Genomic DNA, 23,890 nt, shown 5'->3' with positions numbered 1-23,890 from the left:
GCCCAAACAAATCCCAGGATGATTTTATTGATCCTTTTAAAGAAGGACCGCGGAATGAAAATAGGGAGACACTGAAAAATAAACAGGACTCTCGGGAGGATCGTCATCTTCACCGTCTGTACTCTCCCTGCTAGTGACAGTGGGAGCGCATCCCATCTCCGAAACTCGCTCCTCATTTGCTCCACCAGCCTAGACAAGTTCAACTTGTGCATCCTGCCCCAGTCCCGCGCCACTTGTATCCCTAAATACCTAAAACTTTCCCCGACCAGCCTAAACGGTAGCTCCCTCAACCTATTCTCCTGACCCCTCGCCTGCACCACAAACATCTCGCTCTTTGCCAGGTTCAACTTGTACCCCGAAGACCGGCCAAATTCCCCTAGGATTTCCATAATCCCGTCCATCCCTGCCACTGGATCCGACATGTACAAAAGCAGGTCATCCACGTAGAGCAAGACCTTGTGTTCTACCTCACCCCCCGACCATTCCCTTCCATCCCCTTGCCGCTCTCAGAGCAATTGCCAGTGGTTCTGTGGCCAACGCAAACAGCAATGGAGAGAGGGGGCATCCCTGTCTTGTCCCACGGTACAGTCGAAAATACTCAGATGTCGTCTGGTTCGTCCTTACACTCGCCTCTGGGGCCTGATATAGCAGTCTAACCCAGTCCACAAAGCCTTCCCCAAACCCAAACCGTCCCAGCACCTCCCATAAATAGTCCCACTCCACCTGGTCAAAAGCCTTTTCGGCATCCATTGCCACCACTACCTCCACCTCTCTGCCCTCTGGGGGCATCATAATCACATTGAGTAGCCTTCTTAGGTTGGCTACCAGCTGCCTGCCCTTTACAAACCCCGTTTGGTCCTCCACAATCACGTCCGGTACACAGTCTTCCATTCTGGACGCCAGGATCTTGGCCAGTAGTTTAGCGTCAACATTAATCAAGGAGATTGGCCTATAGGATCCACAGGCTTCCGGATCTTTATCCCGTTTTAATATCAGCGAGATGGTGGCTTGTGACATCGTCGGGGGTAACACCCCATTGTCCCTCGCCTCGTTAAACACCCTAACCAGCACCGGCCCCACTATCCCAGAGAACCTTTTGTAGAACTCCACAGGATACCCGTCCGGCCCCGGGGCTTTACCCGACTGCATGGCCTTCAGGCCCCCCATTACTACTTCAGCCCTAATCGGGGCTCCCAGCCCCTCTCCCATCACACTGCCCACCTTTGGGAAGGTCAGCCCATCTAAGAAGCGCCTCATCCCCTCCGGCCCCGTGGGGGGTTCCGAGGTATACAGCTTGCTGTAAAAGTCCCTGAATACCCTGTTCAATCCTGACGGGTCTCCAACCCGGTTCCCTGCCCCGTCCACTACCGTCCCTATTTCCCTGGCCGCCTCCCTCTTCCTAAGTTGCTGTGCAAGCATTCTGCTGGCTTTCTCCCCATACTCATACACCGTGCCCCTTGCCTTTCTGACCTGCTCTACGGCCTTCCCAGTGGATAGCGCCTCCAGCTCCGCCTGCAGTCTCCGTCATTCCCTAAGTAGCTCTGCCCTCGGGGACTCCGCATATTCCCTGTCCGTCCGTATCATCTCCTGAACCAGTCTGTCCATCCCCGCCGTCCGTTCTGTCCCTATGGGCTCGGATTGAGATCAGTTCCCCTCTCACCACCGCCTTCAGCGCCTCCCAGAGCACCGCTGCTGAGACTTCCCCTGTATCGTTGACCTGCAGGTAGTTCTGCATGCATTTCCCCACTCTCTCACACCCCCCCTCATCCGCAAACAATCCCACCCCTAACCTCCATTGTGGGCACTGGTAACTTTCTTTGCAGACCTGCAGGTCGACCCAAAGTGGAGCATGGTCCAAAATAGTGATCGCCGAGTATTCTGTACCCCTCACCACCTCCAAAAAGTCCCTACTCATAATAAAGAAGTCAATACGAGAATAAACCTTGTGAACATGTGAATAGAATGAGAACTCCTTCCCCGTCGGCCGACTGATTCTCCAGGGGTCTACCCCCCCCCATTTGTTCCATGAACCCCTGATGCTCGATCAATAACTCCAGAAGCGAGATTGGAGACAATTGAAGGCTTTATTACACTAGATGTTTCCCCCAGCAGCGCAGGTACAGAAGGCAGCTGCTGGGGAGACATGGGCTCTTATACTCTGCCTTACTGGGCGGAACCAGCAGGCAGGCTTAACCAATGAAAACAGTACCACCTACACCAATGGTGTTACAGCATTACAGCGTACCGTAATACCTCTAATACCGACTACTACATTCACCCCCTGTTAAAAAAAGAGTCCGGCGGGGGTGGTGGCCTCGCATTACACAGTGGTAGAGGTTAAGGTTATGGAGGTACCCGGTATACATCAGTCCAGTGGTTTTGCCTTGTTACATTGCAACGATTTACAAAATTTATTTACAGTTCAGAATGAAGCAATTAGTCGATCGGGGGCCCTGGTCGTCCTCTGCGATCGTCGCAGCTTCGGTGGTGATGCAGGCGCCGGCTCGGGCATCTGTGGCTCCGGGAGCATGGCTTCGGCTTCTTCGGCAGCTTCATCACCCCTCGACGGGACCGGTGGGAGGACCGATCCACCTGGGAAGGGGGCGGCTGTGGGTTTCGCCGGTGGGAGGGAGGGTGGGATTGGTGGTGGGGGTGTGTGTGGGGATCCAGCGGGCGCCAGGTCCCGTAGGGAGACCATATCCTGTCAGCCGTCAGGGTACGCCACGTAGGCGACCTGAGGGTTAGCGTGGAGGAGATGGAACCTCTCGACCAATGGGTCCGACTTGTGCGCCCGCACGTGTTTGCGGAGCAGGATGGGTCCAGGAGCTGCCAGCCAGGTTGGGAGCGAGGTCCCGGAGGAGGACTTCCTAGGGAAGCCAAGGAGACGTTCGTGAGGCGTTTGGTTGGTCGTGGTACACAGCAGTGACCGGATGGAGTGGAGGGTATCCGGGAGGACCTCCTGCCAGCGGGAGACTGGGAGATTCTTGGACCGTAATACCAGTAGGACGGTCTTCCAGACAATTCCGTTCTCCCTCTCTACCTGTCCGTTTCCCCGGGGGTTGCAACTGGTCATCCTGCTCGAGGCAATGCCCTTGCTGAGCAGGAATTGACGCAGTTCGTCGCTCATAAAGGAGGACCCCCTATCGCTGTGTATGTCGGCGGGGAAACCGAACAGCTTAAAGATACTGTGGAGGGCTTTTATGACGGTGGCTGCGGTCATGTCAGGGCAGGGAATGGCGAATGGGAACCGGGAGTACTCGTCAAACACGTTCAGGAAGTGCGTGTTGCGGTTGGTGGAGGGGAGGGGCCCTTTGAAGTCCATACTTAGGCATTCAAAGGGGCGGGAAGCCTTTATCAGGTGCGCTTTCTGTGGCCTGTAGAAGTGCGGCTTGCACTCCGCGCAGATTTGGCAGTTCCTGGTGGCTGTCCTGACCTCCTCGATGGAGTAGGGCAGGTTGCGGGTTTTAATGAAATGGAAGAATCGAGTGACCCCCGGGTAATAGAGGTCCTCGTGGAGGGCTCGGAGGCGATCCACTTGTGCGTTGGCACATGTGCCGCGGGATAGGGCATCGGACGGCTCGTTTAACTTCCCGGGATGATATAAGATCTCATAGTTGTAGGTGGAGAGTTCGATCCTCCACCGTAAGATCTTGTCGTTCATTATCTTGCCCCGCTGTGCATTATCGAACATGAAGGCCACCGACCGTTGGTCAGTGAGGAGAGTGAATCTCCTGCCGGCCAGATAATGCCTCCAATGCCGCACAGCTTCTACTATGGCCTGGGCCTCCTTTTCAACTGAGGAATGGTGGATTTCTGAAGCGTGGAGGGTGCGTGAGAAGAAGGCCACGGGTCTGCCTGCTTGGTTGAGGGGTGCCGCCAGAGCTACGTCGGACGCGTCGCTCTCGACTTGGAAGAGGAGGGACTCGTCGATGGTGTGCATCGTGGCCTTTGCGATGTCCGCTTTGATGCGGCTGAAGGCCTGGCGGGCCTCTGTCGACAGGGGAAAACCCGTGGATTGGATTAGCGGGTGGGCCTTGTCCGCATAGTTGGGGACCCACTGGGCATAAGAGAAAAATCCCAGGCAGCGTTTCAGGGCCTTGGAGCAGTGAGGGAGGGGGAACTCCATGAGGGGGCGCATGCGTTCGGGGTCTGGGCCTATAACTCCATCATGCACTACGTAGCCGAGGATGGCTGGACGGTTGGTGCTGAACACGCATTTATCCTTGTTATACATGAGATTAAGGATTTTTGCGATATGGAGGAATTTTCGGAGGTTGGTGTCGTGGTCCTGCTGGTCGTGGCCGCAGATGGTGACATTATCGAGGTACGGAAACATGGCCCGCAAACCGTACTGGTCAACCATTCGGTCCATCTCTCATTGAAAGACTGAGACTCCATTAGTGACACCGAAGGGAACCCTTAGGGAGTGGTAGAGCCGCTCATCTGCTTCGAAAGCAGTGTATTTGCGGTCGTTAGGGCGGATGGGGAGCTGGTGGTAGGCGGACTTTAGATCCACCGTGGAAAAGACCGTGTATTGTGCGATCCTGTTGACCAGATTGGATATGCGCGGGAGAGGGTATGCGTCAAGCTGCGTATACCTGTTGATGGTCTGGCTATAATCGATGACCATCCTATGCTTCTCCCCGGTCTTTACAACCACTACTTGAGCTCTCCAGGGACTGTTGCTAGCCTCAATGACACCTTCCCTCAGTAATCGCTGGACCTCCGACCTAATAAAGGTCCGGTCCTGGGCACTGTACCGTCTGCTCCTGGTGGCGACGGGTTTGCAATCCGGGGTGAGGTTAGCAAACAGGGAAAGCAGATCGACCTCGAGGGTCGCGAGGCTGCAGACAGTGAGGGGGGGGTATAGGGCTGCCGAATTTAAAGGTTAAGCTTTGGAGGTTGCATTGAAAATCTAACCCTAGGAATGTTGCAGCGCAGATGTGGGGAAGGACGTGGAGCCGGTAATTTTTAAACTCCCTTCCCTGGACCGTGAGGTTCGCTATGCAGAACTCCTTGATCTCCACTGAATGAGACCCGGAGGCCAGGGAGATTTTTTGGCTAACTGGGTGAACGGGGAGAGAACAGCGCCTTACCGTGTTGGGGTGTATGAAGCTCTCCGTGCTCCCAGAGTCGATCAGACAGGATGTTTCATGCCCATTGATGAGCACGGTCGTCGTTGCAATCGAGAGTGTTCAGGGCCGAGACTGGTCCAGGGTCACCGAGGCAAGTCGTGGCAGAAGTTGGATGTTCTCCTCGGGCGGTGCGTGGTCATCTGAGTCGAGGTCCTGAGAGTCCAGCCAAGATGGCGGCGCCCACTGGTCGCACATGGCTGGGGGTGCACAAGATGGCGGTGCCCGGAGGCCACATGTGGCCCTGAAGGAGGAAGATGGCGGCGCCCGCTGGCCGCATGTGGCCTGTGGAGAGGGTTGTGGTGGCAGTCCCGATTTGCCTCCGGAGACCGCAGCGACCGCCCGGGCCTGGCATACCGCCACGGAGTGGCCCTTTTTACCGCATCCTTTGCAGAGGGATGAGCGGGCCGGACAGCGCTGTCGGGGGTGCTTGGCCTGCCCATAAAAATAGCAGCGGGACCCCCGGGGTTGCCTGGCAGTCTCGCAGCACAAGCCTGTGGGGGGATGGGGGATGAATCAGAGTTGGTCACGGGGGAGGAGGGGTTCCACGCTGCCCAAGGGGCTGCCGCGCGGTTGGGGACGTAAGCGCGGGCGTTTCGGGAGGCCACATTCAGGGAGCTAGCAAGGGCCCGTGCCTCCTTGAGGCCTAGTGTCTCTTTCTCCAGCAATCACTGGCGGATTTGGGAGTACAGCATACCTGCAACAAATGCTTCCCGAAGTTCTGTGTGGTCGCTGACCGAAACTTGCGGGCAGTTACAGTTCCTCCCCAACACCAGGAGCGCACGGTAGAACTCCTCCAGCGATTCCCCAGAGTTTTGTCGCCTCGTCGCTCGTAGATGTCGGGCGTAGACCTGGTTTACAGGGCGAATATAGTGTCCTTTCAGCAGATTCATTGCGGCCTCGAAATCATCCGCGTCCTCGATGAGAGTGTAGATCTCTGGGCTCACCCTCGAGTGGAGAACTTGCATTTTCTGGTCCTCCGTGGGTGTAATTGTGGCTGTCCTGAGATATCCATTGAATCAAGCCAGCCAGTGCTTGAAGGGTGCCGCTGAGTTTGCCACGTGGGGGCTGAGTTGCAGACACTCCGGCTTGATTCGGAGCTCCATTCTTTAAAATCTAGTGTAATAAATTGATGTTCGATCAATAACTCCAGAAGCGAGATTGGAGACAATTGAAGGCTTTATTACATTAGATGTTTCCCCCAGCAGCGCAGGTACAGAAGGCAGCTGCTGGGGAGACACGTGCTCTTATACTCTGCCTTACTGGGCGGGACCAGCAGGCAGGCTTGACCAATGAAAACAGTGCCTCCTACACCAATGGTCTTACAGCATTACAGGGTACCGTAATACCCCTAATACCGACAACTCAACCCCCTCAGTTTCCTTGCCATTGCCAGGACCCTGCCAGTTCTGGAGCACGACCGATCCAGGTCGGGATCAAGGACTGCATTAAAGTCCCCACCCATAATCAGCTTGTGTGAATCCAAGTCGGGATTTTCCCCAGCAGCCTTTTGATGAAATCTACATCATCTCAGTTTGGAGCGTAAACATTCACTAGGACCACCCTCACTCCCTCAAGCTTACTCCGGACCATGGAAATCTACCACCCCCATCCGCAACTGTGCTGTCCGCCTCAAATTGAACCCGTTTGTTAATCATGATCGCGACCCCTCTGGTCTTAGCGTCAAGCCCCGAATGGAAGACCTGGCTAACCCAGCCCTTACGTAATCTAATCTGGTCCGCCACTCTCAAATGTGTCTCCTGCAGCAACATTACATCCGCATTCAGAGCCCATAAGTGCGCGAACACACGTTGCCCTCTTGACCGGCCCGTTTAACCCTCGAACATTCCAGGTGATCAGCCTGGTTGGAGGGCACCCTGCGCTGATCAGCCATCCCCCTTCTTGGGCCCACCCCCTGTCCATGTGCCACGCCTCCCCTGATCCGCCTCTTGGCAGCTCCCACCCCCCGACCTCTTCCCTGTTACCTGGTTCAGTTCCCTCCCTCGTCAGCAGATCATCCCCCCACCCCCAGCAACAACCCCCAGTAACCTAACCCCTGCCATATACTGACTGTATACACACCCCCCACCTCGCTCCCGTTGACTAGCTCAAAGCAGCTAGCCTGGTGACTCTCAACTCCGGCGCCACCATGTCTCCCACCTATTGTCCCCCCACTCCCCTCCCCGCCCATCAACACCACTTCCCCAGAACAGTCCTGTTCGAGCAATCGCTCTGGGGCCGAAAGAGAGAAAACAAACAAAGAACAAAGCTCGCCCCACAATAGTACAATTCAAACTGTGTAATGAGGTGGGCGCTACCACCCCCCCCCCCTCCCAACATTACCAGAAAAATAGCAAAAAGAACCCGTACAACCCCCCAACACCCAATAACTTAACCTTTAACTATGACTTTGGCTTTAACTTTAAAACTTTCAAACAGGCAAAAACAAACAGAAGAACACCCCAAATTTTAAGTAAAACATGCCGAACGACATCGCTAACACGAAGGGCAATCCACGAACAACGGCAAACATCCCTTGAAACACTCTAACTTGAGTCCATGGGTCCTCAGTTCGGCACCAGTCCATGCCCCTTGGCGAAGTCCATCGCTTCCTCCGGTATGTGACCCAAAGCCGCGCCGGAAAAAGTAGCCCGAACTTGACCTTTTTAAACAGGATCTCTTTAATTTGTCTGTAGGCCGCCCTCCTTCTGGCCACCTCCTGGCTCAGACCCTGATAGATGCGCAGGACACTGTTGTTCCATAAGCAGCTCTTCGTGTTCTTGGCCCACTATAGGACCCGCTCCTTGTCCACGAACCTATGGAACCTGACCACCATCGCCCAGGGGGGGTCTCCCCCCCCTCGCGGCTGCCTCGCCTGCACTATGTGCCCTGTCCAGCTCCAACGGACGCGGGAAGAAATCATCACCCACCAGCTTCTGCAGCATGTCTGCCACATATGCCGTGGCATCCACTCCCTTGGCCCCCTCCGGGAACCCAATGATTCTCAGATTCTGCCGGCGAGACCTATTTTCCAGGTCCTCCAGCCTGTCCATCAGCCTTCTTTGTTGCTCCTTCAACTTTCTAATTTCCACGTCCACTACCGTTTGGAAATCCGCCTACTCCTCCACTGTCTTCTCCAATGCCAGGACCTTCTTATCCTGGGTGTCCAGCCTTTGGTCCAGTCGCTCCACTGCTTTCTGAAGCGGTTCCAAATTATCCCGCTTCAGTGCTGCAAAGCTCTTCTTCATGACCTTCAGCATGTTGTCCAGTGCTGTCTAGACCGTCTGTTCCGTGGTCCATGGTCCGTTCATCGTCCATCTTTCCTCCCACTTGAACTTCCACACCACCTTTGTTCAGCCCCTTCTTCACCTGTTTTCGCTCCCTTCTACTCCTTAAGTCAATTCAACTCTGTATGGATCCAGATATGGATCCAGTGCTGTTGTTTTCCCCTCCAGCGCTCAAAAGTTCGAAAAAGTCGGGGGAAAAGGTCTAAAAGTCTGAGAGCCACCAAATGCGCGACTTACTCCCTCATAGCCGCCACCGGAAGTCTAGAGCATCCTGCTTAAGGCCATGCCTCCACCCTATCCGTAACTCAATCTAACCTTTTGGACACTAAGGGGCAATTTAGCATGGCCAATCCACCGCAGATGCGGAGAGAAACTGCAACTCCACACAGTCACCCGAGGCCGGAATTGAACCTGGGTCCCTGGAACTGTGAGGCAGCAGTGCCACCGTGCCGCCCGGCTATCGTGTGTCCTATGTTTTTTCATGTATGGAATGATCTGTCTGGACTGTACGCAGAACAATACTTTTCACTGTACATCGGTACACATGACAATAAACCTAAATCCAAAATCCAAATCTAATAGTAGTATCCCAGAAAGACTTCAACAGATTAGTAGAAGTCAAAGTCTGGATGGAGAATGCACTTCCATCCCAACAAAATAATAGAAGCAGAGGTCCTCATGCCCAGACATTTTTATAGATACCACTAAATTAGGAGATAAAGCCAGGCAGATGGCTAAACAAAGAGTTAAACAGAAAGAATTAGAAAGTTGGAAAGAGTTGCAGTGTATTCAGAGGTTCTGGAAAGGGGTCAGCCAGCATTATCACATAGATGGATCTGCATTGAAAAAGTCCTGCCAGATGGAACTTAGAAGGTCAAAGCTATGTTAGTGGTCTGGGACTTTGAAGAATGTTTAGGAGCTAAAGAAGGTGGGAGTTAACTTGCCCACAGCAAACAACCCACAGTCGGGGCTGATTTACCACAGTGGGCTAAATAGCTGGCTTGCAATGCAGAACAATGTAAGCAGCTGTGGGTTCAATTCCTGTACCAGCTTCCCGAACAGGTGCCGGAATGTGGTGACTAGGGGCTTTTCGCAGTAACTTCATTGAAGCCGACTTGTGACAATAAGTGATTATTATTATTAGCAGGAAAGCTAATTTTAAATATTTTTTGTCCTTTTGACCACAAAAGGATGTAGATACTTTCAAAGCTGACACAGAGCAACTGCAAATAGTTGGGACAGTTAAACTGGCTGGGCACACAGGCAGGGCCGGATGCAAGTTTTGATGTCTCAGAACCAAGTGTTGCACTGAGGGGCTGTTTAGCACACTGGGCTAAATTGCTGGCTTTGAAAGTAAACCACAGTAGGCCAGCACACGGCCAGCCTCCCTGAACAGGTGCTGGAATGTGGTGACAAGGGACTTGTCACAGTAACTTCATTTGAAGCCTACTTGTGACAATAAGCAATTTTCATTTTCATTGAACCATCCGAAGCTTGAGGGCATTTTACAGGCAAAAATGTCAAAATAAATAGATATGGAGAAATGTGTGCTGAAATTTCCATCTTTGGGTGATCCCCCTCATGCAAACCTTTTTGGTGAGTTTTTGTGTAGTCTGTTTTGTAACATTTCTTAGGGAAGAAAGCGAGAAATATTGCCCTTTGGTTTGGGAAGTCAAGAAAATAAGAAGAATGATCAAAAAGTACTCTGGCTGCTGAAACTCTAACTGCGGTTGAGGCAGTTGACATGGCATTCTTTTTACAAAAATTAGGGCATATTCTATATCAAGGAGATGCCAAAGACCATACCCACTGGATGTTATACAGATCATTGTTCCCTTTGTGTTGAAATTTAATGTTATTGATATTATGCATATAGCAATGATGATAGAAATGACAAAATGCTCTTCCTGGCTTTCTCCTTGTAAACTTGAAATCACAGCAAGGACTATTTGAATGAAATACTGAAGCTATTTATTTTAAAACAATCAGCTTCAGCAAAATTACATACAGGAACTTCAAGACAACCAACAGTATTTGCCCACTAGTAATAGCATAATGTCAGGGTCTGGAACCATTCGTAAGTAGATCGAAATTTTAAATCTGAAGAAAACTTTCAGGTTCAACCAGATGAGTCATATCATATGTTTCAGAGAAGGAGTTGAGAATGACTTGGGCACATGAGAAAATGGACCTTTCACTCAACACCCAGAAAAACGAAGGTTGTCCTTCAACCAGCTCATACAGCACAGCACCTAATCCCATTGATTAAGATCAATGGTGAGATCGTGGTAGACATGAACCAGCTTCCATATATTGGAAGCCTCCTGCCATTGAAGGTAGGAATAGACCAATGTGCCAGTTCAGGTTGTGTGTATTTGATGTCCAGGATCTCAAACCCGAGACCAAGGTAATGGTTTATATGGGCACTGTGTTCTTTTGCTCTTATATGCTTCAGAGGCTTGGGCAACCTATTTGCAGGCACTGCAAAACTCTGGAAAAATACCACCATGATCCTAAAGATTTGGTGGCAGTAAAGGCAGTCCAACAGCAATGTCCTCTCCCAAGCCAACACAACCAGCATTGAGGCACCAATCACGCAAAAACAGCTCTACTGGCCAGGATATGCCATTCGTACACTTGACATTGGATTCCCTCAGCAGCTGCTGAACTTGGTTGTCCCAGGAGGACAACAGAAATACTTCAGGAAAGCTTTGGAGGATATCTATAAAGAGGTCCAACATCCTGCTGACTCATGGGAGTGCCTGGTTTGTGACTGACCAAAATGGAGAAGATTCATTCAGAAAAGCAACCAAACAGAGATTTCACAGTAACACACAGCGGCCATGACAGACTTCAGAAAGAGCACACAAACCTCCCAACAACTCATCCACCAAATCCTCCAAGCACCACCTGTCCTGTATGTGGCAGGGTCTGTAGATTGCGCACTGGATAAATCAGCGATTTCAGAACCCATTGGAGTGGATGGAGTGCCCCAAGAGGGCATTGACGACCATGGACCTCCATGTTAATCTTGCTCTGGAGGTGCAGTTCATCTTTGTGGTAGTCCATCCAGTTTGTGAGGCTCTTTATAAATCCCATATGTTGAGGTACAGATACAAAATTCTATCCAGCAAAGAATTAATGCTTTCAAGTTTAGAGAATTTCCTACGTATATCTTCAATAAGCTTGTGAAAATGCGACATTGAAATGTACAAATACTTGAAATATAAATCCCTGGTTGATGAGGACTTTTACGAGGTGGTGGCGCAGTGTATTGTCATTGGGCTTGTAATCCAGGTTCTGGGGAAAAGGGTTCAAATCCAAATCCAGTAAATGGTCAAATTTGAATTCAATACAAAATCTGGACTTAAATCTAATGGTGACCATAAAAATTCATTTGGTTCACTAATGTCCTTTGAGAGAAGGGAATCTGCCATCCTTACCTGGATGGCATGTAACTCTAGTGCCGCAGCAATGTCATTGGCTCCTAAAATCGCCTAGCAAACCACTCAGTTCAAGGGCAATTAGGGATGGTCAATAAATACTAGACCAGCCTGCAACACCCAGTTCCCCATCACAAATTTTCAAAACTGCTAAAATGTTACCAATGCTATCCCAAAGAAAAATAAATTATATGTTGACCTAATTGTTCATCTCCAAGCACTGTCTATGTTTTATTGACTTTTTTGCAAATCATTGCAAATATAAAACGCATAATAAGAACACTGACAATATATAAGTAACTGAAGTTCCTGGGCTATAGACCCTCTGAAAGAATCAACGCTAAAAACATGCAACAGTGAAGACTACTGCCAAATTGCTTTTGGATCTCAGGTTTCCAAATATTAAATATTACTCTGTCAACATTTCAGTTAACTAATGTTAATGACAACATTTCCACTTCTAAATTTTCTCTTTAAAAAATAATTAATTCACAAGAGGGAGGCATGGGGTGGCACATGGTTAGCACTGCTGTCTCAGCGCCAGGGACCCAGGTTCGATTCTGACCTTGGGTGACTGTGTGGAGTTTGCACGTTCTCCCCGTGTCTGCGTGGGTTTCCTCCGGGTGCTCCAGTTTCCTCCCACAGTCCACATATATGCCCAGATCCTGATCCATGCCAAATTGTCCCTCAGTGTCCAAAGGTAAGAGAGTGGGGGGCAGGGGGTGGAGTGGGCCTGGGTGGGGTGCTTTTTCGGAGGTCGGTGCAGACTCGATGGGCCGAATGGCCTCCTTCTGCATTGTGGGTATTCTCTGATAAACATCAAACTCAGTCAATTTCTCACAACCGAAAAAGATCCTTTCGAATTGTCAGCAACTTGGGGTACACGTGTTGCTTCTGTATGAAGCGGCTAAAACAAAATACCTTCATTGTATGAGGAGTGATAATTATTTTTTGGTTGTAAATCGTTGTCGTTATTATTTCCGCCTCATAAAGACTGACTAGACCATGAGAAGAGTTGGTCTTCACCACCCTTCCCCATTTCTTTGAGGCCTAACAGGCCAAGAGGTGTGAGGCCTGGGAGGCTGGCGCCCGGCTGGAAACCGTCCCCAGGCCAAGTCCCCTTCCATAATGCTGCTACCCCTCCCTCTCTCAATATAAACTTATTGTTAATGAATGGATGTTATTGCCAATACAAAGCAGTTACTAACACCTCGTCGCGTTCTTGATACGCGCATTCCTCTCAGCCCTGATCTGTCGCCGCGATGTAAGGTCGGCGATGAAAGGATGGTAGTGTGAATCATAACTGAACGGCGGAGCGGCCACTGAGTAATGGTCCCGAAACACAGGAGAAAATTATGCGGCCGACCCGGAACCAGCACGGCTGCGGCAGCGGCCCGTTAGCACAATGAGGCGGCCCCCCATCACAAACACAACCGCCAGCACGCAACAGCCCCTCCCCCAACCTCAGAGACCCCCCCCCCCAACCCAACCCCAGGAGACCCCCCCAACCCCAGGAGACCCCCTCCTCCCACAACCCCAGGAGAACCCCCTCCCCGCACTCCAGGAAACCCCCTCCCCAACCCCACCAGAAACCCTGAGACCCCCTCCCCCAACGCCAGGAAACCCCATCCTCCCACTACCCCAGGAGACTCCCTCCCACCAACCCCAGGTTAATCCCCCCCCCCAACACCAGGTGACCACCTCTCCCAACCACTGGTGACCCTCGTCCCCCCAACCCCTGAGACCCCCAAGTGACCCCCCCCAACCCCAGGTGACCCCCTCCGCCCAACCCCAGGTGACCCCCATCCCCAAGTGACCCCAACCCCAGGTGACCCCCGCCACCCAACCCGTGACCCTCCTCCCCCCCAACCCCAGATGACCCCCTCCACCCAACGCCAAGTGACCCAACCCCAGGTGACCCCTCTCATCCAACCCATGACCCTCCCCCAACCCCAGGTGATCCCCCACCCCCCCAACCCCAGGTGAGACCCCCCTTCCCCCCATCCACAGGTGACCGCTCTCCCCCTAACCCCAGGTGACATCCTCCGCCCAACCCCAGGTGACCCTCTCCCCCCAGGTGACCCTCCTTCCCCAACCCCAGGTGACCGCACTCCCCCAACCCCAGATGACCCCCCTTCCCCCAACCCCAGGTGACCCCCCTCCCCAACCCCAGGTGACTGCTCTTCCCCAACCCCAGGTGACCCCCCTTCCCCAACCCCAGGTGACCGCTCTCCCCCCCAACCCCAGGTGACCCCCTCCCCAACCTGTGATCCTCCTTCCCCTAACCCCAGGTGACATCCTCCCCCCCAACCCCAGGTAAACCCCTCCCCCAGCCCCAACCCCAGGTGACCCCCCTCCACCCAACACCAGGTGACCCCCTCGCCCAGATGAACCCCAACCCATGACGCTCCTCTCCCAACCCCAGGTGACCCTCTCCCACCAGGTGACCCCCCTTCCCCCAACCCCAGGTGACCACTCACTCCCCAACCCCAGGTGACCCCCTCCCCCCGGTGACCGCTCTCCCCCCAACCCCAGGTGACCCCCATCCCCAAGTGACCCCAACCCCAGGTGACCCCCGTCACCCAACCCGTGACCGTCCTCCCCCCAACCCCAGATGACCCTCCTCCACCCAACGCCAAGTGACCCCAACCCCAGGTGACCCCTCTCACCCAACCCGTGACCCTCCCCGCAACCCCAGGTGATCCCCCACCCCCCCAACCCCAGGTGAGACCCCCTTCCCCCATCCACAGGTGACCGCTCTCCCCCCAACCCCAGGTGACATCCTCCGCCCAACCCCAGGTGACCCTCCTTCCCCCAACCCCAGGTGACCGCGCTCCCCCAACCCCAGATGACCCCCCTTCCCCCTACCCCAGGTGACCCCCCTTCCCCAACCCCAGGTGACCGCTCTCCCCCCCAACCCCAGGTGACCCCCTCCCCAACCTGTGATCCTCCCCCTAACCCCAGGTGACATCCTCCCCCCAACCCCAGATAAACCCCTCCCCCAGCCCCAACCCCAGATGACCCCCCTCCACCCAACACCAGGTGACCCCCTCGCCCAGATGATCCCCAACCCATGACGCTCCTCCCCCAACCCCAGGTGACCCTCTCCCACCAGGTGACCCCCCTTCCCCCAACCCCAGGTGACCACTCTCCCCCCAACCCCAGGTGACCCCCTCCCCCAGGTGACCGCTCTCCCCCCCAACCCCAGGTGAGCCCCCTCCCCAACCCCAGATGACCCCCTCCCCAACCCGTGATCCTCCTCCCCCAAACCCAGGTGGGCGCGCTCCCCCCAACCCCAGATGACCCCCCTCCGCCCAACCCCAGATGACCCCCTTCCCCCCAAATCCAGGTGACCCCCTCCCCCAGCCCCAGGTGACCCCCCTCCTCCCAACCCCAGGAGACCCCCTCCCACAAGCCCCAGGTGACCCTCTTCCCCCAGCCCCAGGTGACCCCCTCCCCCCAACCCCAGGTGACCCCTTCCCCCTGATCCCCTTCCGAACTTCCCTCACACTTTCCTTTCCCCTTCCTACCCCGTGATATTCTTCCTACCCTCTGATCCCTTCCTCCCCATTCCCTCCACCATCACCTTCCCCCCTATCAATTATCCCTGCCCTCCTTCCCCACCGGCTCCATCCCCCTCTCCCCCCCCCCCACTCCATTCCTCTCATAACTTCATTGGTGTTAATGTAAGTCTATTGCGACAATAATACATTGTCTCTCTTCCTCTCCTCTCTCCAACAGGCCACACCCCACTCCACCCCTCACCCCCCCGTTATCCCCCCACATACCCTCCCCTTCCAACCCTTCCCTGTCTCTATTCTCTCCCCATACTCCACCGCTCTTCCTCCTCTATTCCTCCCCTCCCTCTTTCTCCATCACTCCCTCCACCACAATCCTATCCCTCCGACTGATAGCCCTCTCCCCGAGTCCCTCCCCCACATTCCATCCTCACCCCCTCCCTCATTCTATCCCCTTCCCCTCCCACTATCACCTTCCCCTCTATCCTATCTCACACCCCCTCTATCCTCTCCCCCACCGCCATCCTCTCTCCCTCTACCCTCCCCACCCCTTCCTCCCCTCTAACACCCTTCGCTCCCCCTCATTCCTTCCCACTCTCATCCCCATCCCTCCTCCTGATGGCCAGCCCCTCCCATATCCTTCCCTGCCCCGAAAACCTTCCCTCCTAATACCCTACGTTCCTCTTCTCCTGATTCCTCCCTTCCCATTTTCTCCTCCGGGCGAGGGCTGGATGAGGAAACCTACTGTGGTTGAGGAGGCAGGTGGCAAATCTCCGCAGGCAGCCCGGGGAGGACTCCGCTGTCTCCTCCATGTGTGCCTGCTGGCGGCCGGTTCCGGAGGCGAGGGGAGGGGGGGCTCTATCCTCCGTTTCCCGCTCCTTTTAATCCCGAGGAGGCAGTTGATGCCGGAGATTGCCGGCTGCTGGAGTGGGAGAGACCGGGGCGCTGCTGGCAGCAGTGATGCTGCTGTGGGAGGAGGGTGGTGAAAGGGCGGGCCTGTTGCTGGGAGGCGGACGCCATCCAGAGCCCGGGACTGGGGGAGGGGGCGGGGGAAGGAGCAGCCTCGCCCGCCCGCCCTCGGGGAGGGGGCGGGGGAAGGAGCAGCCTCGCCCGCCCGCCCTATGCACAGACTCTCACTTTGCTGTCAAATCCCTGCAAGTTCCAACTTGGTGCACCCTTTGCCCCCAGTGTTTATTGAGCATTATGCCGTGCATCGTCTGTTGCTTTTTTTCCTCAATGTTCTCACAAAGTTCCTTGCAGCCAGCTTCAATCGTCGCAGCGAGTGTTCCCGCAGGAGGACTCAGCGGCGGAGCCAACAGCATTGCTGCTCCTTATTGCAATAAATCACCACATCTCCGAAACGCAGCAGTCATACAGTTTTATTTGTAATTATTATTTTTTTGGCGGGGGGGGGGGGGGGTGTAATAAGTGCCCAATTTATAAATAAACTGCCCGGAGAGAGGTGTTCATCCAATATCTGCCTGGCTTTTAAAGAGGGACTCGGTGAGATCGTGGTTTCTAACCTTGCAAAACAAACCTTTTTCGGTCTTTTACAAAACACGTTTTCTTCTGAATATGCTGCAGTGTGATCGGATCATGTACAGTACAGAATGCGCCAAACACATGGCGGTCAGAAAATCAGGGGATGTCTAAACTAAACTGCTCACTTCATTACAGAAGGTGAGAGGGGGAGAATAAAGAAAACAGGTGTGTCTGGGGAGCTATCGTGAATCACCAATCTACACACCGCATATATTAGCAGAGAGCAGGCAGCCAACCTCAAGCTCTGTTAGTCCATGTTGAATAAGCCCTCAAAGCTCTGCTGTGACAGGCAGGAAGCTTTTGTGTTCACATTAACACGCAATATGCCATTTTGAGTTTCGGTGCACTGAAAATGTAAAGTTAATGATCCCATCTAATTCAAAATGTTACGAAGTTCAACACTTCGATTTTTTAAAAATATGGACTCTCGTAATTTCATTTGATGTGCACACCCAACAGATGCAAGGATAATCGCGTTCGATTCAAATACAGTTCAAGTATTTTTCCCCCGAAAAAGTTGTATCTTAATCATGTCCTTTAATCCAACATTGATTTGCGTTTTCCACCCCAGATTTTTGCATCAACTTCAAAAAAAGAATCCCAAAGGATAACATGCAGTCATACTATCCTTTGATCGTGATTTAAAAAAAGATAATTGACATTAGGACATTGCATTATTAACACGGGTCGGTTATTGATGCATAGCGAGTGCAATAACCCGCGTTGTAATTCATTTTACTGACAGAAGAAACGCGGAGTCTGGCTGTGTATTGTGTTGTGGGAGCAGCTATACAAGGGATTTCCTGCAGATGTGCCATTTACGTCTTGCTGACGTCTGTTGGGCCCCACACAGTCTCTTGCGGCTTTAACTGTCATTGGAGTCTATACCCTACCCAGTGGAAAAATAATAGACAAAGAGCCTCCGGAACAATAGGGTATAGTGTCTGTTATCAAAATATGTGAAAGTAAGCACATGCTGTTCTCAAATACTCAAATTTTAACTAAAGACAATCATTAATCATGCAAATAACAATCTTTATTAGTGTCACAAGTAAGCTTACATTAATATTGCATAATTCATGAGATATAATTTACATAGGATATAAGACACAGAAACAAGCCATTCGACCATTTAGTCCATGCCAGTGTTGATGCTTCACTGTAACCTCCTTCCATTTTTTCTCATCTAAATCCACAACCCTCACCCTCTCATTCCCTTCTCCCTCCGTGTTCTGCTTCCCCGTGATACTGTTCTTCAACGTGGTAGCGAGTTCCACATTCTCAACACTCCTCTGAATCCCTCACTGAACTTCTTGGTGACGATCCTATCTTGATAGTCAATATATGATGGCACAAAATTATCTAATTCTGAATTATTATTCTCGACGTCATGGCGCGCAACATTCTAACCTGAATTCCAATCCAGGTAAAATCAATCTTTTGTAATGATGAATTCCGATTTTACCTCTAATTTCCTAAAATTATAACCACATGTAAAAAAAAATGCATTCTTCCATTTTGACAATTCAGCAGCTTAGTTAGGTCTGTTTAGCGGACTTGATAATGTCAAGTCTGAGGGAATACCAGAGAGGTCAATCCATGAGTTTATTCAACTGGTATTTTAAATCTCTACGTATCAATCTCTCTGACAATCAGTACAATCAGAACTAAATTGCCGCCTTAAATGGAAATAGGATATATATTTTACCTTACAATATTACCATGGACGCTGTTGAAAACGTTTACAAATGAATGCTTACCTCTCAGCGGCACACATTTAGTGTTAACGTGGAATACAATACCAGGACATTAGTTATGAATACAGAATGTATATCCTATTCATGGCTCTTCTCCCCCACCCATTAAAACAAAATGAAAGACACCTTTCAACCGCACCGTAACTGGAAGACTAATTCAACACAATAGCTGAACGATTCCTAACTTTATTTCACACTATGTAAAACATCTTAGAAAACAGTATATGTTTATGACTGAAGTAAATGCTTGGGGCCGGGGTTTATACACAGGCACGGTGAAGTGCTATGAAGTTCCCAAACAAGCAAGCAGCAATTGTCTTACTAAAACGAATTAACCACGTCTAGAAGTGGATCAATGTTTGGATTGCGGATCCAGGTGCAACAAGTAAATATCTTCATTTTGCTTTTATTTACAAAATGACTGAACCGATCAATTTCGCAATGCAGTTGGCGTATTGACAGGTCAACAAAATTAAAACGGATTATAGATGTTTTACATATTGTACTGAAAATAGTTTAAATATTTTCCAGCGCGTGGGCATTTTCCCTCTAATTATTTCGATCTGAGGTGCCTCTGAGTCCCTGGTCTCTCTGAAGTTTGTTTCAGCTGTCAAAGAAAGAACAACAAAGTCAAGGCAAACTTGAAAGCTCCATTTTCGAACTAGATACTAACCATAATTCTGAGGCTGTATTTTAAATGTTCACCTGGAGTGAAAATCATTTTGTAAACGGCTTTTTTTTTTCTAATGCAATCGTGTGACAAAATTGTAAAATATATGTGGATCAATGGTGTCTTGGAGTCAATGTTTCAATGCAGGCAATGCATTTTAAATTGCAACATCCCGCCCGCCTCCCACAGAGCCAAATTGCCGAGAATAAAACTGAATAAAGTTATTTCGTTTGACTTATTTTCGCCTTTCATATGTATTATTAGCTGGAAGCACGTCTAACGTGTAGTTCAGTTTTGGTTCTGAGTTCTTTTTTGGAGCCGAATGAAACACAGATTCTGGGCATCATCATCTGTTGCACGAGATCTAATTTCCACGATAGTTTTGTTAGCAGGAAATGTGATGATATCCATTACAGATGGACCCTCATGTCTGAACATAGTAATGTGCCTCTTCATATGAAAATGTGGTGTCAAATATCCAATAGGACTATTTGACAAAAAAACTATATTTATAATCATAAGAAATAATGAATTAGCGAGGAAATGAAATTATTCATATGTTCAATAGTATACTTTGAAAGAAAAACCTGTTACGATGGATATGGTATTTTCGTTTCCATTTCAACGACACCCTTATCGCAATCAGGGTTCGTACTGGGAAAAACACCGAATCTAGCAAATTCTTAAAGTGTAAACGTTCTGAACCCAATTAGTCAACCCAGACTTTTGGACCAATCTCCAGTTCGTTATTCTGACAACATACGTTCAACATGTTGGATTTAAATCACCATTAGAATTGGTTTGCATATATCAAGTTTAATATATCACGGTCGTCTGTATTATTATTAGACAGCAATAATCAAGTGAACAAAGTCGAGACAGTCGAGATTTTAGATCTACGACTTCGATCTTATATCTAAATCGCGAGAAAAAAAACCACGAGCAGGGAGAGGCAGGCTTTTAAATGGGCACAAAATGAACCTTAAAACCTCTCCCTAACAGCAACCGCTTTTTTCCTGGGAATAATTTTGGTTGATATTCAAAGAATCTGAGATGCAAGTAGATAAGAGTTGTCTTATTTCGCAAAGATGTTTAAAATTGCAAACTGGCTGATTAATCTAGTTAATCGAACACATACCCAATGGACCTAAAATAAAACAACTTTTTGAATAATGCATTTTTAAAAACTGCAGCTGAATACGATAACAAGTTTTTCACACATAAGAAGATAAGAACGAGGAGCAGGAAGTAGATAATCCAGCCCCTCCAGCCCGCTCCTCCATTCAATATGATCATGGCTGATATCCTCTCGACCTCAATGCGGCCGAATTTGGAGTATTGCGTGCAATTCTGGTCGCCGCATTATAGGAAGGATGTGGAAGCATTGGAAAGGGTGCAGAGGAGATTTACCAGAATGTTGCCTGGTATGGAGGGAAGATCTTATGAGGAAAGGCTGAGGGACTTGAGGCTGTTTTCCTTAGAGAGAAGAAGGTTAAGAGGTGACTTAATTGAGGCATACAAGATGATCAGAGGATTGGATAGGGTGGACAGTGAAAGCCTTCTTCCTCCCATGGTGATGTCTAGCACGAGGGGACATAGCTTTAAGTTGAGGGGAGATAGATATAAGACAGATGTCAGAGGTAGGTTCTTTACTCAGAGAGTAGTAAGGGCATGGAATGCCCTGCCTGCAACAGTAGTGGACTCACCAACACTAAGGGCATTCAAATGGTCATTGGATAGACATATGGACGATAAGGGAATAGTGTAGATGGGCTTTAGAGTGGTTTCACAGGTCGGCGAAACATTGAGGGCCGAAGGGCCTGTACTGCGCTGTAATGTTCTATGTTCTATGTTCCACTTTCCTGCCCATTCTCCACAACCCTTCAACCCATTACTAATTAAAAACCCTTCTACCTCCTCCTTAACTTTACTCAATGTCCTGGCATCCAACACACTCTGGGATAGTGATTTCCACAGATTCACTTTGAGAAAAGTAATTTCTCCTCATCTCTGTTTTAAATCTGCTGCCCCTTGTCCTAAACCAATGACCTCTGATTCTAGATTGCCCCACAAGAGGAAGCAGCCACTCCACCTCTACTTTGTCAATACCTGTTATCATCTCATATCTCTCAATTAGATCTCCTCTCACAATTCTGAATGGGCGGCACAGCGGCACAGTGGTTAGCACTGCTGCCTCACAGCACCAGGGATCCGGGTTCAATTCCGTGCCTCAGGTGACTGTCTGTGTGGAGTTTGCATGTTCTCCCCGTGTCTGCGTGGGTTTCCTCAGGGTGCTCTTGTTTCCCCCCACAGTCCAAAAATGTGCAGGTTAGGTGGATTGGCCATGCTAAAATTGTCCCTAGTGTCCAAAGGTTGGGTGGGGTTACTGGGTTACGGGGATAGAATGGAAGCATGTGGTGCTCTTTCCAAGGGTCGGTGCAGACCCGATGGGCCGAATGGCCTCCTTCTGCACTGTAAATTCTATGATTCTAGAGAGCATAGGCCAAAAATGTTCAATCTCTCTTCAGGAGACAAGCAGCCTGATAAACGTTCTCACAAGCTTTGCTTTTGACAATGGCTTTTTGCCGTTAATTTGCCAGGTCCAGGATTATCACAGCAGCAGTTAGATATGGGGGGGGGGGGGGGGGGGTGGCGGCAGAATCCTGTAAAACCTGGTGAAGTGCAGTACTTTTTATTTGTTGGTCACGTAAATAAATTGGAATCACATTATTTGGGATTCCTGTCAGACTTGAAAGTGTATGCATGGCCAGAACACAACTGTAATGTTGGAGTACTTAGTGTAACATTAGAGGAACTATTTTATCTGTATGAAATGTATATCTATTAGCAGTAGTTAAGCTTGGAGAACTCCTGCTATTTTTCTCTTGGATGACACCTTAAACTGAGGCCCTGTCTGCTTTTTTAAGGGAATGTAAAATAGCCCAATGACTCGATTCCAAAGAAGAGCAGTGGAGTTATCCTTTGTGTCATGAGCAATATTTATTCCTCAATTACCATCACAATAAAAGCAAATTATTCTGGTGATTATGACATTACTGTTCATGGGAACTCAGTGTGCAAATTAGCTACCACATTTCCTACACAGTTCGATTCGATACAAGTACATCAATGGCTGATACACACTTTGGGACATCTGGAGGTTATGAACTGTACTATAGAAATGCAAGTCTTGTTTCTACTATCATATGCGCTAATAGAGTGGAGGAGGAAGAATAAGTTAACACTTTAACAAAGAGACCCTGTAGGTTAATGTAGATGGTATGTTTCTATGGGGATCAAAGGATGTGGGGCAAAGGCAGGATTAGGCTATTGAGTTGGATGATCAGACATGATCATAATGAATGGCAGAGCTGGCTGAAGGGCCGAATGGCCTCCTCCTTCTGCTAATTTCTTTGTTTCTTTGACTGAAGCAGAGTTTCTGCTCAGAATGGTAAATAACAAATCCAATGTCAAACATCCAATTGGCCAAGCAATCAATAATTTCGGAACGGATATAAAAGAAAGGTTGGGCATGATTCAACCAAACCATTTGTAAGTCTCATTTTGGGGTGTTTCCCACCGGCGTTTTTGGTGAGATCCAGATCGGTATTCACCCACACTTAGAACATGATTTAACGGGGGGGGGGGGGGGGGGGGGGGAAAGAATCCCATTGTGGGCACGTTTAGCTGAGTATTTCCAGCGCCTGCAATGCCGAGAATGACCCCAGTATTAAAAGGGACTCTGTTCTTTTTTTGGGCATCGGCGAGGAAGGGCACACCAAGGCCGCACTTACCTCCATTTCCTACACTGAGGAGTTCAACTCCCATTCTCTCAAGTAATTTCTTTCGAGCCCCTCCATTGCAAGCCCTCAACACCCCAATTTACAAATTAGGGGGTCCTCGAGCCCCCTTCACCCCACCTCATAAGTGCAGGGCATCCCTGGGCCTGGGTTCCTGCACGGACAAGATACCACTTATGCACGTTGGTACAACCCAGGATAGCAGGCTGGCAGTGTCAATGTGCCTGGGTGGCATCAGCAGTGCCAGGGTAACACCCAGCCCAGAGGCCAACCCACCCGGGGCCTCCCATCACCTGGGAGACCCCCAAGTGGCATTCCACTTGGTCCATGTTTGTGGAGACCAGTGCTAAACGGCACCTGGCTGAGGTATCCAAGGCTTCGATCTCATGCCTTGCGTAACTCCGGTGTAGAAGTATTTATGTGAGGCTGACTACTCACTTGAATATGCAAATTTAGGTCCAGCCCATTGTGGATGGGACCCAGATCGTGAAGCCTCGTGAGATTCCAGGAGATCTTGCGAGGCGTAACGAGCCGGGTAAATCTCGAGATTTACCCCCTTGCGAGATTTAGCGGTCACAATCTGAGTCGGGCGCAGCACGGCTCCCTTAGAACATTTTTGGGGCCCTGGGGAGTTTCTCCCCAGTCTAGCCCACATTTGGAAAATGTTTCAGCAGTGGGCAGCTGAACTCATCAGCAAGACCAGCTGCTCAGAAATTGGGGGGCATTTTGAAAGGGTGCCCC

At 50.5% G+C, this 23,890-nt stretch overlaps 1 protein-coding gene across 2 annotated transcripts in view; it reads right to left on the bottom strand.

Moving 5' to 3' along the window:
* The window catches only part of pde10a (phosphodiesterase 10A), a 1,307,205-nt gene that overhangs the window by 864,600 nt on the left and 418,715 nt on the right, over positions 1–23,890 (bottom strand). Inside the window, exon 1 of one of the 2 annotated variants that reach the window (XM_072507751.1) lies at positions 13,073–13,128. The exons of the other annotated variant lie outside the window; for it this stretch is intronic. Within the exon in view, the coding sequence (XP_072363852.1) occupies positions 13,073–13,097 (25 nt within the window). The 5' untranslated portion in view covers positions 13,098–13,128. Of the gene's footprint in view, positions 1–13,072; positions 13,129–23,890 lie in introns of those variants that run through there. 2 annotated transcript variants of the gene reach the window in all.

Source organism: Scyliorhinus torazame, chromosome 1 (genome assembly GCF_047496885.1).
Source record: "Scyliorhinus torazame isolate Kashiwa2021f chromosome 1, sScyTor2.1, whole genome shotgun sequence".
NCBI lineage: Eukaryota > Metazoa > Chordata > Chondrichthyes > Carcharhiniformes > Scyliorhinidae > Scyliorhinus > Scyliorhinus torazame.
Note: the sequence above shows the minus strand (reverse complement) of the source record. Positions and strands in the feature narration are given on the sequence as shown.